The sequence below is a fragment of the Oryctolagus cuniculus genome, chromosome 1, assembly GCF_964237555.1.
Source record: "Oryctolagus cuniculus chromosome 1, mOryCun1.1, whole genome shotgun sequence".
Taxonomy (NCBI): Eukaryota; Metazoa; Chordata; class Mammalia; order Lagomorpha; family Leporidae; genus Oryctolagus; species Oryctolagus cuniculus.
This window is the reverse complement of record NC_091432.1, coordinates 211022329-211036544: the sequence shown is the minus strand read 5'-3', so window position 1 is coordinate 211036544 and position 14216 is coordinate 211022329. Positions and strand designations below refer to the sequence as shown.

At 44.5% G+C, this 14216-nt stretch overlaps 1 protein-coding gene and 1 long non-coding RNA gene across 2 annotated transcripts in view; one reads left to right on the top strand and one right to left on the bottom strand.

The window, feature by feature from the left end:
- The window catches only part of RAD23B (RAD23 homolog B, nucleotide excision repair protein), a 49199-nt gene extending 35785 nt beyond the window's left edge, over window positions 1-13414 (bottom strand). Inside the window, exon 1 of the mRNA XM_002708127.5 lies at window positions 12963-13414. Within this exon, the coding sequence (XP_002708173.1) occupies window positions 12963-13028 (66 nt within the window). The 5' untranslated portion in view covers window positions 13029-13414. The remainder of the gene's footprint in view (window positions 1-12962) is intronic.
- Window positions 13415-13509: 95 nt separating this feature from the next.
- Window positions 13510-14216, top strand: part of LOC103348288 (uncharacterized) — a 220453-nt gene continuing 219746 nt past the window's right edge. The window contains exon 1 of the long non-coding RNA XR_011381432.1: window positions 13510-14129. This is a non-coding gene — a long non-coding RNA (uncharacterized lncRNA). The remainder of the gene's footprint in view (window positions 14130-14216) is intronic.

Sequence of the window (14216 nt, the reverse complement as noted above, 5' to 3'; positions counted from 1 at the left end):
GAGTTAAGAGGACAAAAAAAAAAAAAAAACCACCTCTGTATATTAAGAAAAGTAGGAAAGAAAACCCCCTCTTACCATTTACTACTAAATAACCTTAAAGAAATCAAAACAGTGATTAAAAAACATTAAAAACCAGTTCAATGCAACTAATTTACTATGTACTGGCCTAGTGGTGAGGATGCCAATAGGGATGCTTGTGTCTTATTTTAGAGTGCCTAAGGTTCCAAACTTGGCTCCATCTGATTGTAGCTTCAAGTTAACATGCACCCTGGGAGGCATTAGGCTCAAATGGTTGAGTCCCTACCACTTATGTGGGTGACCCGGATTGGGTTTCCCACATGGCCCCACCCTGCCCACTGCAGGCATTTATAAAGAGTGAACCAGAGGAGGGGAGCTCTTGCTAAAATAAATGAAAAACAAAACAAAACAAAAAAACTGGCAAGTCAGGAGCGCCAGTTTCAGTCCTGGCTTTTCCACTTCGGATCCAGGTCCCTGTTAATGTCCCTGAGATGGCAGTGAAGAATGGTCTGAGTACCTGGACCACTTGGAGAGTGAACCAGCCCACTACACCACAGTGCCGGGACTTCATTAAGACTCTGGTGGCTAGAGTTTCTCTTTTCAATTCAATCGTCACTACCTTGTTACTTAGCTTAGACAACACATCCAATCCTAACAACTTCCTAATATCACTGACTTTTTCTGCTGCTACTGCGAGGCAAACATGTTTGGACCAACACAAGTGAATTTATTTCTGTCAGTATACACCTACTCTGGGGTCATACTCATATCTCACTTGGCTAATAAATCTTAACCTTTTGTGTATCCAACAATCTGTGAACCCATATTTATATCCAGTCTTCTAAATGCTATCAGAGAAAAAGGAAAGATTAATTCAATCTTCCGTTCTCCCTGGTGAACCCTTTCTTCCATTCTCCCAAAGAGTATTTCAAACCTGCATTCCCCTCTAAATCTGATTCCCCAAACTCTACGTCCCTCTCTGCATATGAGCACTTTCTACTTTAGTCAAAACACAGAAAACAAAGGAACTCATCCTCAACATCCTCCCACCAAACCAATGTACTTCACTGCATCCGATCAATAACTCTTTCCTACTTCGTAAATGAAATAGGCACCCCTTTCTTTCAACCCTCACTCTTTCCACCTGTTCTGATTCCCCTTCCAGTGCTCTCCAGTACCTTGCTAGATCCATTACATTGCTACCTTCTCCCAGCTTTACTGTCAACCTCTCCCTCAAAGCCAATTCACTGGCATTCAAACAACAGAGCCAGTTCTCTATCACCTTAGAAATAAAACAAAAACTTTTCACAACCCCATGTCCTAACTGCACAATCTCCTCCACTTAGTCTCATGTTCTTAAAAAATACTCCAAAGCACAGTGTTGATGAACAAAAATACCAACTTTATTCTCATTTTGCTGCTTATTCTGACAGTGCCTACCACATTCACAATTCCATTAAGACTGCTCTTCCAGGTCTCCCACATGGGTGCAGGGGCCCAAGTACTTGGGTCATTCTCCACTGCTTTCCCAGGCCCATTAGCAAGCAGCTGGATTGAAGTGGAGTAGCCGGGACTCAACAGATGCCCGTATAGGATGTCAGCATCTCAGGTAGCAGCTTTACCCAATGTACCACACCACCAGCCCTTAATCAACTCTTTTAATTGCCACTACACCTTTATGAGGTTGTAGTAGCCGGCCTCCAAGAAGGCCACCAAAGACCTCGGCTTCCTAGTATTCAAGCTTTTGTATACACCTTCCCACAATGAATTATGGCCAGTCCACAACAATAAAACACTGTCAATGTGAAAGTTTGTGGTTTCCAAGGCTGCTTTATATATAAAAGCTATTGTTTCCGTCTTGCTTTCTTGGCTCACTCACACTGGGAGAAGCCAGATGCCCTGTTTGGATGACACTCAAGCAGTATGGGAAGAAGTCTATATGGGGAGGAACTAGGGCCTCTGGTCAATAAACAACACCAAGCTGTTAGCCATGGGAGGAATCCTCCAGTCACAGTGAAGCCTTTAGAGTAGATGACTGTAGCCCTTACTGTAATTTCATGAAAGACTGAAGAACCACAGAGCTAAGCAGCTCCTAAGTTCCTGACTCTCAGAAACTTGAAATAGTTGAGTTTTATTGTTTTAAACCACAATTTTGTGGCAATGTTACACAGTAAGCTATAAGTAGTACATAGTAGTAAACTATTATTATCTTTATTTTCTGATGGGGACACAAAGGCATATGAAATAGACAAGTTCAGTACACAGCCTCTCAAGGTAGAAGGCCTAAATTTGAATCCCACCACTCTCAAGAAAAGTCTTTGTGAACAACAAATATTATTAATATTTGTAAGCACTGATTTTATGGCAATCTGCCAACCCCTGGTCCAGTAATTCCATTTAGAACCAATGCTAGAGATGTAATACCTCAAAAAGAGAGACATAAAGTATGTGTACTATGCTGTTTGTAATACTAAACTTTAAACATCCCTCAAGGTAAAAATGGCAAAACAAATTACTACACACGCATTCATTTGAAAATGATGCTATATAAATGAATGAACCAAGTATTTACAATTACTTTTAAGGGAAGAAAACTAGCTGCTACTAAATTAATTTATGTATTATGTGTAGACATCTTTTAAAGAATTTGGAGAACCTAAAATGTCTACGGTAGCTATTTAGACCAGGAACAAAAAGTCTTTTGCTTTTTACTTTATGTATTTCATTTACTGTAGCAAGCCTGGATAATTTTAGTAATTTAAGGAGAAACCTGAGTTTAAAAGAAAAAAATTCCATTGTACCCACCCATCAATGCTCATTAAAATTGCATAAGACTATATTGCAATTCTGATAATTTTTTTTTTACAAAAGTGAGGCAGTTCTTAGACTACATAACCCAAGAAATTCAATGTAACATGAGTTAAATTTTGGCAATTCACCAGTAGCAAAAGAAATATCCAAAGCAAAATGTGTTTACAGAAAGATCTAATAGATTTACACAAGACAGAATTTTTTCTTTTTTGAAAATCTTGCACAGGCACACATTAGTATTTCCTCAAATTCTCCTTCAAAGTAATTCTAATAATTCTAACAGAATTGGTTATGTCCACTGATTTCAGTATAACAGGAAAAGATTTTAAAATTAAAACAATAACTATAGTTAGTATAGCACTAACTGTGAGAAGAGACAGTAAGCAAAGACAACTCCTGAATTGGGGTTATGATTCAAAAGGTTGTTATTTTAAATGTATGATTTGAAATCCAGAATCCATTTCTCCTGAAGAGACTATGTAAAATAGCATTTAGGTTCATAATTCAATCTATATATGTCAATTTAATCTAGTCAAATATATTCCCAATAGTATAAATTCAAAAAAACCAAAACAGACTCAGGAATTTGGAGAGTGGGTAAGTAGAACACCCAGACACTATAACTTTTAGTTTCTATATAGGCAGAGAATGGATCTCTGTAGTGCCACTATTAAGCCAAAGTTTCTCCCTAATTCAACCAGAAGGGTGTGAGGGAGAAGAGATAACAAAATTTTATCCACCTATTGAAGTATCTAGGACTAGTTCATGTCTATAGATCATCTGTAGCTGGTCTATGTCTTCTGCTAGAATAGGTATGCATAATTTTTAAAGAGTTTATAAAGTTCGCTCAGTTATTTGAGACACTACAAAAGACTTAAAATCATAGGAATGGATGGTGGAGCATTCTTTGACAAGATTTACTCTGCTACAGCAGGCTTAAATTGAACATATTTCTTTTAGAAATTAACAAATTTTACATTGCCTATAAAAAAAAATCCCAATTTTCAAGGTAAAATGACAGGACCTCATTCAATACTCTTAGAAACTATTCAAACATGACAATTATGTCAAGTTGAGAGAACAAAATGGTATCTTACACAAATCTTTTCAAAAAAGAACAGTGGCACTGATAGCAGGATTTGTCCCAAAAAACTTCACAACATTCCTCTTAATTAATTATTTATTTATTTGAAAGGCAGGGTGTCATAGAGGGGGAGACAGAGCAAGATCTTCCCATAAGCTGGTTCACTCCCCAAATGCTCACCACAGCCAGGTCTGGGCCAGGCCGAAGCCAGAAGCCACAAATTCCATTTGGGCCTCCCACGTGAGTGTCAGGGGATCAATCACTTGAGCCATCTTTCACTGCCTTCCCAGGTGCATTAGCAGGAATCTGGATCGGAGGCAGAGCAGCAAGGACTCAAACAAGCACTCAGATATGAAACACCAGTGTCAAAATCAGATGTTTAACCCACTGTGCCACAGAGCTAGCCCTGCATAACATTTCTAATTTCAAAATTCACTATGTAGGCCGGCGCCGCGGCTCACTAGGCTAATCCTCCGCCTTGTGGCGCCGGCACACCGGGTTCTAGTCCCGGTCGGGGCGCCGGATTCTGTCCCGGTTGCCCCTCTTCCAGGCCAGCCCTCTGCTGTGGCCAGGGAGTGCAGTGGAGGATGGCCCAAGTGCTTGGGCCCTGCACCCCATGGGAGACCAGGAAAAGCACCTGGCTCCTGGCTCCTGCCATCGGATCAGCGCAGTGCGCCGGCCGCAGCGCGCCGGCCGCGGCGGCCATTGGAGGGTGAACCAACGGCAAAGGAAGACCTTTCTCTCTCTCTCTCTCTCTCTCTCTCTCTCTCTCACTGTCCACTCTGCCTGTCAAAAAAAAAAAAAAAAATTCACTATGTATTTTTAGGTCCATCATCTCACCTGATTTTCCTATCAACTCTAAAGATCATTTATTACCACTCACATTTTATTAAGGAGATGAGATTTTTCCAAGTACTGTGCTGAGCGTCATAGGATAAGTATAAAGTGGGGAAACATTCCCCTCTAGTTTAGGAACAGTATGTTGCATTTGAGAGGGAGTAAAATAGGGAGAAAGTAGCTAATGAGAGATGCGGACAAGCAAGATTATAGTAAGATGAGGGGAAAAAAACCCACATTTGTACACTCTAGAAATCAAGATGTCAGGGATGCAAAGAGGAAAGGAGATCTGATGGACTGATGTTCCAGGTAACAGTGAGAGGGATATGGGGGAAAGTAGGAAACTGGCCCTAACAGCAATATCCACAACTACCAGGTAGTAGCTACAGTAGAACCTTGAAGAAGTTCTGTTCCAATGGTTTCTATGTTCTCCATCAAATAAAATTAGGATCACTGGCTGAAAATAAAGACAGGAGGAGATGTAAATCTTTGACTAGTGAAATGTATGACTGTCAGGCAGTACACTAAGGGTCCATCAAGGTTAATGTTACATGTTAAGAAAAGTCCAAGTGGCTACGTGTCTGTCTTTGGCCACACAGATGCAAGCACAGATTGAATTTAATCACATCTGGAGTTTTCAAACAATGATGGGTTTTATGAGTGAGACCATGTAGCCTAGCACTATTACTGTCCTAAGCACTATATTTGTATCATCTCAAACTCTTAGAATCTACAAAAACCTTTAAGGTTAGTATTTTGAGTACCAGCATCCTCATTTTACAGATGAGGAAACAAGTACAGAATGGGGCAATTTGCACAAGGTCACAACACACGTGGTACAGGCAGGATTCAATCTCAGGCATTTACGGCTCAGTCATGCTAGGCTGACTCCTCCAAAGGAATAATTAAAATCACTGCATCTATTTTAACATTACAAAGGTGGGAGAGATAATATGGTGGGGGGGCGGTTAGTGCCAGGGACAAGGAAGTTGGATCACATGGATTATAGGTCTCAAGTGTTGGAATCATAAGGAATGCAGAGAGATGCTAAATAACAGATTATTGAGGATGAGGCAAAAGCTTCAGTAAATAGTAATGATAAGAGCTAGTTACTGATCATGGGACTGAACAACTGAGGTAGAATACAAAGAAATATCAGTGGATAAAAGGAGATTAAGGAACAGAAGGACAATGCACAGGCAAGACCATCTTTCACAGATACTGAAATTAATAGACCCATTTAACTGTGTGGCCATGGGAAGTTATGAATCACTTTGGATTTTATTTCTTATATTACATATTTTCCACAAAATATGGTGTGGGCTCCCCTCCTCCTCACCCCCCAACAAAGAGCTTTGTTAAAAATTTATTAATTTATTTGAAAAACAGAGTTAGAGAGCTCTGGGAGCGAGGGGCGGAGGGTGAGGTCTTCCACCTACTGGTTCACTCCCTCAAATAGAGTCAATGGCCAGGGATGGGCCAAACTGAAGCCAGGAGCTTCATTTGAGTCTTCCATGTGGGTGGCAGCTGCCCAAGTACTTGGGCCATTTTCCACTGCTTTTGCAGATGTATTAGTGGAGAGCTGGATAAGAAGTGGAGCAGCAGGGACATATGGGATGCCAGTGATACAAGTGGCAGCTTAACCCTGTTACACCACGAGCCAGCCCTGTGGGTTTCTTAAACAATGCCTACAACATGCTATGATGCTGAGAATTGTGATTACTTTTATATTTTTTAATCCACAGAAAATGGTAGCTACATCAGGAAAAGGATAACCTGAAGGATAATTAACACTATGTGCCCATAAAGCCTATCTCCACTTACCTCCCATTGCTCAATTCATTTAAATCTACTTCTGCTCCCACTTCTAAAAGGAGACACTGCTCACCACTACCGGTCTCAAGTCGCCAAAACCGATCTCTCAAGCATTAGAAACATCTGACCCTTTCTTCTTCCTTGAAACATTATTTATCCTTGGATTCTTCCTATCTGAAAGGTTGCTTCTTGGTGGATCTGTTAAAGCATGCCAAGATTCAACTCCAGGCCTCATCCCAGCAACATTCTCTACAAGACTCCACAATTATAAATGCATAGTAGTCAATTACATACAGTGGATAACTTCAGCATGAGAACTCAATTTTCTCAAGGGAAAAGGCACTGAAAGACTACCAGATGATCTCATCCAGTCCCATGGGCTGAAGTCAACCATACATGTTGGATATTTTCATGTTTCTAACTCCAGTTCAAACCTCTCTGGAATCCAAACACACAACGCATTTAATCATCTCCACCTGAATACTGACTATTTCATTAGGAATATTTAACTTAAGCTTTGAGTTCCCAACCCCGCTCTTCTTTCTGTGTCCCACATTTCAGGAAAAACACAGGTATTCACAACTTATGCAACCAGAATCTAGGTGGAGTTCTCTAAAAATTTTTTTTTATTTTATGTATTTGAAAGGTAGACACACACACACAATCTCTCATCTGCTGGTTCACTCTCCAAATGCCCACAATAGCCGGAAGCCCAGAACCCAAGTACTTGAACCATCAGCTGCTGACTCGCAGGCTGTGCATTAGCTGGAAGCTGGGAACCGAGAGTGAGCCAGGACTCTCAGGCAATCAAGTATGGGATGTTGGCATTCCCAGCTGCATCTTAGCTGCTATACCAAATGCCTACTACCTATACGTGAAATCACTGATTTCTCAATTTCCCTCACTCTAACACATCAAAAAATCCTCCTAACCCTATCTCTCAAAACATCTCAATTCTACCTACTTCCCTTTCTCCACTCCTACTCTGTTGGTCCCAAGCTGCAACTGCTTAAAACTACTTCATAAGTCTCCTATTTGGTCTCCCTGCTTTCTCTCTTGCCCACCCTATCCATTCTCCAAACAACATCGAAAACTTTTTAAGATCATAAATATTTCTTCCCATTTGACCTTGAAAGACTCCTACAATGTCCTACAAGCTCTGCCCCCTTAGCCATCTCTCACCTCTTACCCTTCTTTCCCTAAACTCCGCAACATAGGCTTCTTTCTGATTCCCAAAACACACTCCCAAACTCTTAAAGGTCCTTGCCCTAGCAGTTAGTGCCCCACAGGAAGTACCTGCAGGTAAGTGCTTACTCTTACTCAGATCTTGGCATAAAGGTCAGCATCTTCAGAAAGGCCTGGCGTGACTAGTCAATTGAAAAGCAGCCACCCAGTCAAGCACCACATCCCTTCACCTTCAGTTTTCTACAGTCTTACTGCTACCTGATCTTTTACATTTTTAGAGTGTTTTCCCTCTCACTAGACTGCATACAGCATGACAGCAGGGCCTGACATTCAGTAAGCACTCAACAAATATTTATTACATAAACCAACACACAAACTACACCAAGGGATCACTGACCTGAAAGTGCACCAAAAGAACACACTGAAACCATACCATCTTTTCCAGTTTCTTCCTGTAATTTGGTCTACCAGCATGTTAAAAACCCTTAAGCTTACCTGTTATTTAGTGTTTTATATACTTACTTCTTGGTACTTTAATAATCTAGAAAACTTCTATAAATAAGGCACTATATGTAGCACAACTATGTTGAAAATACAATAAATCTGGCCGGCGCCGTGGCTCACTTGGCTAATCCTCTGCCTGCAGTGCCAGCACCCCGGGTTCTAGTCCCGGTTGGGGCGCCGGTTCTGTCCTGGTTGCTCCTCTTCCAGTCCAGCTCTCTGCTGTAGCCCGGGAGGGCAGCGGAGGATGGCTGGGGTACTTGGGTCCCCGCACCCGCATGGGAAACTGGGAGGAAGCACCTGGCTCCTGGCTTCGGATCGGCACAGTGCTCGCCGTGGCGGCCATTAGGGGAGTGAACCAACAGAAGGAAGACCTTTCTCTCTGTCTCTCTCTCTCTCACTGTCTATAACTCTACCTGTCAAAAAAAATAAATACAATAAACCACAACAAGGAGAATTCACTAAAAACAGTGGCTGACCAATGTTGTATACTACATATGCTAAAGCAGTATTTTCTAATAATCATCAACATTATAAAGGTAAACCACAAAATGAGGTACTTCTTTGAATTATTGTACAGCACACTATACTAACAGAAATGAAAACTGTATCTTTACAATTCTTTTATCTAAAACACCTAATGTATACTCATGTACAATTTTAATATCATTTATAAAGCAAGGTAACATTTCAGCTTCTGCATTTAAAGCCTTATGTCAAATATACTGTCTACTCCACCCCCTCCCCCAGCTATACAAAGCACATACTCAGTATCAGGCATTAGCAGATTGTAGGATTTATTTGTATATCACACACCCTCTCTTATCATTTCAGTGATGCAATAAAACAAACCACTGTATTGCAATTATCTCAAAATTACTGTTCTTTTTTTTTGTTTTTGACAGGCAGAGTGGACAGTGAGAGAGAGAGAGACAGAGAGAAAGGTCTTCCTTTGCCATTGGTTCACCCTCCAATGGCCGCCGCGGCCAGCGCGCTGCGGCCGGCGCACCGCGCTGATCCGATGGCAGGAGCCAGGTACTTCTCCTGGTCTCCCATGGGGTGCAGGGCCCAAGCACTTGGGCCATCCTCCACTGCACTCCCTGGCCACAGCAGAGAGCTGGCCTGGAAGAGGAGCAACCGGGACAGAATCCGGCGCCCCGACCGGGACTAGAACCCGGTGTGCCGGCGCCACAAGGCGGAGGATTAGCCTAGTGAGCCGCGGTGCCGGCCTACTGTTCTTTAATTTACCTGTTCTTCATGACTTTGGGCACAGTATGACCAAATACACACAAAAAAAATCACTAATAACTTTGGATTTAAGCTTTTAAAAAGTGTGTTTATTCAAAATTTCCTCAAAATGTCCAGCAAACCAAACATCAGAATTTTAAAGAATTTCATAGGAGTAGTGGTCTATTAGACATCCTTGAACACTTAAGTATGTAGGTGACTTAAATTCTCTCCCATCCCTTTATGTTTTAACAATGAATCACCTATTTAAAACACAAAACACAATAAAGAAAATCTCTTTCACCTATCTTCTCACTCTACATATACCACCTTCTCATCTTGTTTGTTTTCATGTTTTGTAAGATGGGATGCATTATTATGAAAATAAATACCTTTGTAAAGGGTTAACACTAAAGGCACTGCATGGTTTTTTTTTTTTTTTTTTTTTGACAGGCAGAGTGGACAGTGAGAGAGAGAGAGAGAGAGACAGAGAGAAAGGTCTTCCTTTGCCGTTGGTTCACCCTCCAATGGCTGCCGTGGCCAGCGCGCTGTGACCAGCGCACCGCGCTGATCCAAAGCCAGGAACCAGATGCTTCTCCTGGTCTCCCATGGGGTGCAGGGCCCAAGCACTTGGGCCATCCTCCACTGCACTCCCTGGCCACACCAGAGGGCTGGCCTGGAAGAGGGGCAACCGGGACAGAATCCGGCGCCCCGACCGGGACTAGAACCTGGTGTGCCGGCGCCGCTAGGCGGAGGATTAGCCTAGTGAGCCGCGGCGCCGGCCCGGCACTGCATGGTTATTGATCAAATAAATGGTGCAGAATGGTTAATACGTGTAAGAAAGTTTAGCCAGATTAAAAAAAAAAAAAGGGAGTGAGGCAGTTCTTGACTTTTAAACACTACAGCTAATAAAAACACCTTAGAAACAAATTTCCTTGCTTTTCCACTTGGTACAACCCTTATTCCATGGCCAACAAGCACCAATGATCTCAACAAAGCTCCCAGAAGCCCTACATGTTTCTGTAATCCTCCAGTTCTGCCACAAAGCTCACTAAACATTTACTTGTTCAACAAATGAGTAACTCTGATGATTTCCCTTATCTCTCAAACCTTTCCTCCATTTTTGCTCATGTTCTTCTCAAGCTCACAGGAACTTCTAGAGAGGCTACCCAGAGTTAAGGAATTTGCTTAGTTCCTTTCTTTGTAAACACGGAACCAATGTTTGAGCAACCAAAATACAGGTCTGAGGCCAAAATCTGTTCATTGCAGATATACTTATTATGTCTCAATGAAATCACAACTTTTCATTATTTTTTAACTGTTTCTACTATCTTTGGTTATCTACTTCTCACAACAAATTAGAACAAGCCACTTAGAATCACCCTATATCAAACTGTTATTGTTTCTTAGCGGAATTCTAAAATATTGTATCAAAAAATGAGTACACATCTAAAAGGTGCCTTTAAAAATTTTCTGAAACTCCAAGCCATTACTGAAAATCGACAAGTTGTTTTAATGTAAATAGAAGGCTTTAGTTTTTTACCCCAGACTAACCTAAAATATTAGTTTATAATTATAGCAATAGCAACAAAGTTATATTTATATAAATAGCAACAAAAAAGCTAAAGCTCCCCCCCATAAAACTTTCTGGAAAATATACATCTGAAAGTGTAATTCATTACATTCCCTTGGAATCGAAGGAAAGCAATGAATACAGTTAAGAACTTCTACAAATACAGCATTGGCTCCATGTGTAAAATGCCAAAAAGAGCTAGAGGAGGAGTATTTCAGTGAAGCTATGGAAAGTATCACTGCACAACTTCAATAAACCCAGATACTTTAAAAAAAAAAAAAAAACTTTAGGTTTCAATAATTCTGGAATTGACTATTATAAACTGAGTTACCATGGCTCCGACACTTATTACCACACAGAACCGAAGTCAATTAGGCAGTTTATGTAGTTTGGTCTGAAATTAAAGACAACTGCATTTTAAACTTTGTCATTCAACTTATTAGTATAAACCCTAGCAACAGGAAAATATTCAAGAATTTCCTTCTATTAGCAGTATTAGCACACAGGGTGTTGCCAGTTACTTCTGAGCACACTGAAAGTTTCTCACACAGAACTGGTATCTCCTGTACCTTTACAAATTCATCACACAGCATTCATCTACATTTGATGAATTATTTTGAAATTACTTTGTGCCACAATTCCGAAAGGACTGGCAACTCTCTTGGTTTCTTAAACAAACTGAAAATGCAGAAAAATTTACAAGATTAAATGAGACAGGTAAAACTTAACATCATCTTCCCTCAAAGGTACCTATTGATCGAATGATTCTGTTTATTGACCTCCAACTAAATACCATTTAATCCTCAGGTATTTATATCTATTATGGAGGACGAAACAGAGTAATGTGCGCAAGGTCATACCAAATAAGTGCCAAAGCCACAGACGGAACTCATGTCTACTTAACACCAAGGCCCCGATCTCCAACCAAAATAAAAATCAAATATTTTTTAAAATAAAGATAAGCAGCAAGCTGCTGGTTTCAACTTGACATTACGACAGTCTTAACGGTGTATGGGGGCGTGACAACTCTGGAACACACGCAGCAGAGTTAAACTCGGGGCATTTTTCATTTCTTGGGATAAAGCTGAATTGATTCCAACAGAGCGCGTCTTTTTGCAGCCACAAGTAGAGAAGATGGCATGAGATTGGGTCACGTGGACTGGAGCTCTTAAGACTTTACAGAAGAAATTCAGAGTTCGTATTTTATGTTCGTTTCTTTCCCCTAAATTGCAAGTATTGGGGGGGGGGGGTGTCCAGGGTTCCAACCCCTACCATTCCAAGGCTTCCAAAAGAGGGACCCGCGCAATCTGGAGTTGAGTCCGAGCCCGGATTCGCAGGGCTCCGAGGCACACACCTCGCCACCAGAGTTCTCGGAGTGTAATCTGCGTGTGCGTGTGTGCTGGGGGCCAGGAGGACGGCAGAAAACCATTCGAGACGTATGCAAACAAAAGGGTTAACCTTTCCAGAGAAGGGGGCAATGAACTCATTTTCACCACTCACTCGGCCACAGACGGAACCTGATCCTTCTTTTTAAGGCCCATCAGCTCGGGTTACCAACTCCTAGCCCTCCGCGCCTAACCAGCTCCACGTCTCCGTCGCCCTCCCCCACCTGGGCACCCGCAGCCGCGGCCCGGGCTCCACCGCCGGGGCTGCCCGACCTCCCCTCCCCCTCAGCCCCAGCGCCACGAGCTCCGCGGCCGAGGCCTGCGGGCCCCGCGGGCGTGCGCTCCACGCCATCTGCCACCAGGCCTCCGGCGTCCGGCCACCGCTCCCCGAAGCTCCCTGCTACAAAGCCCCCGGCCAACTCTTGTGGGGCCGGGTCCGCCGCACACGCCGCTGGGGCCTCCGCGCCCTCGGGTGCTCGGCCCCGCGCGCAGCCGCCGGCGCCCCCGCGCTCCCCGCCGCGCGTACCGTCTCCTCGGGGTCGATGTCGATCTTGAAGGTCTGCTGCTGAAGGGTCTTCAGGGTGACCTGCATGGTGCCGCCGCGCAGCTCCGCTGCCGGGCCTCCGCCGGGTGCTGGCCGCTGGGCGGGGTCTGTGGCCTGGCCCGGCCCTGGGGTCGCCCGCGCTCCTCGCGCTCTCTGGAGGAAGGCGGTGGGGGTGGGGGCTTGTCACATTCGCCCTGCGGAGCGGCCTCTCCCCCAGTCCGGGCCCCGGGCCGCGCCGCTGCCTCCGCGACTCCGGCCTTTCCCGCGAGCTCCGGCCGCCGTGCTTCCTCACGCGCCCGCCGCCAGCCCCCGAGTCTGCAGGAAGCGCGAGGGGCTCTGTGAGACCTGCAGAGAATCCGCTAGCTCACCACAGGATGGTGGCCGCCATCATCGTGACTCGCCGAGACGTGCCCCCTCCCCCACCTGAAAAAACCTGGGGGATGGGGCCGGGCGGGCGAAGCGCGCAGGCGCAGGCTGCGACGAAGTAGTGCGCAGGCGCGGTCCAGAGCTCCGCCCCGGAACTGGGGGCGTGGCGGCTTGCGGCTCTGGAATGTTGGCCGCCTGGATCGGGGTGCGCAGGCGCACGCCGTGGGCGTCCGGTGAGCTTGGGGCGTGCTCGCAGGGTTTACAGCCGGGGCGTTCTTCCAACCGGCTGTCGCTCCGCCCAGGTCCAGACCCCACCCAGCTGCCCGAATTGCGCAATCCGTAGCTGGGGAAGCGCTACGTGGAAACCTGTCTGAGTAGATGCTGAGCCTAGAAAAGGAGAGGTAGAAGGCGGAGTGAAAAGTGGAGGGATCGCGGGAGCCGCAGTCCTGGGCCAACACTTGCGGGGCGCTTGCTGCCGGGGTGAGCCTGTGTGTGTAATCGGCTGATGCTTAATCCTGAGGGCGCGGACTCCAGAGCGCGACCGCCTGGGCTCACACCGTGCCTTTTTCTCCCTGGCTTTGAGACTTGAATCTCCACAGGCCAATTTGAAACGCAGGTGGTTGTCTCTCCAGTGAGCAGACGTGTTGACGAGTTCCCTCCTGGCCCTCTCCGAGTAAAAGTCCAAGTCCTTAGAACTGAGTGCGTCGGCCCGTCCTGCACCGCCACAGGGCTGTCTGTGCCCTTGCCATCACTTCCCCTCCTGCAGCTCTTCGCTCAGACTCGGTGAGGTCCATCCTGGCTACCCTACTGGAAATCACAACTGTCCTAGCTCCTCTATCCTGATCGTTTTTCCCATAGCGTGTATCACCT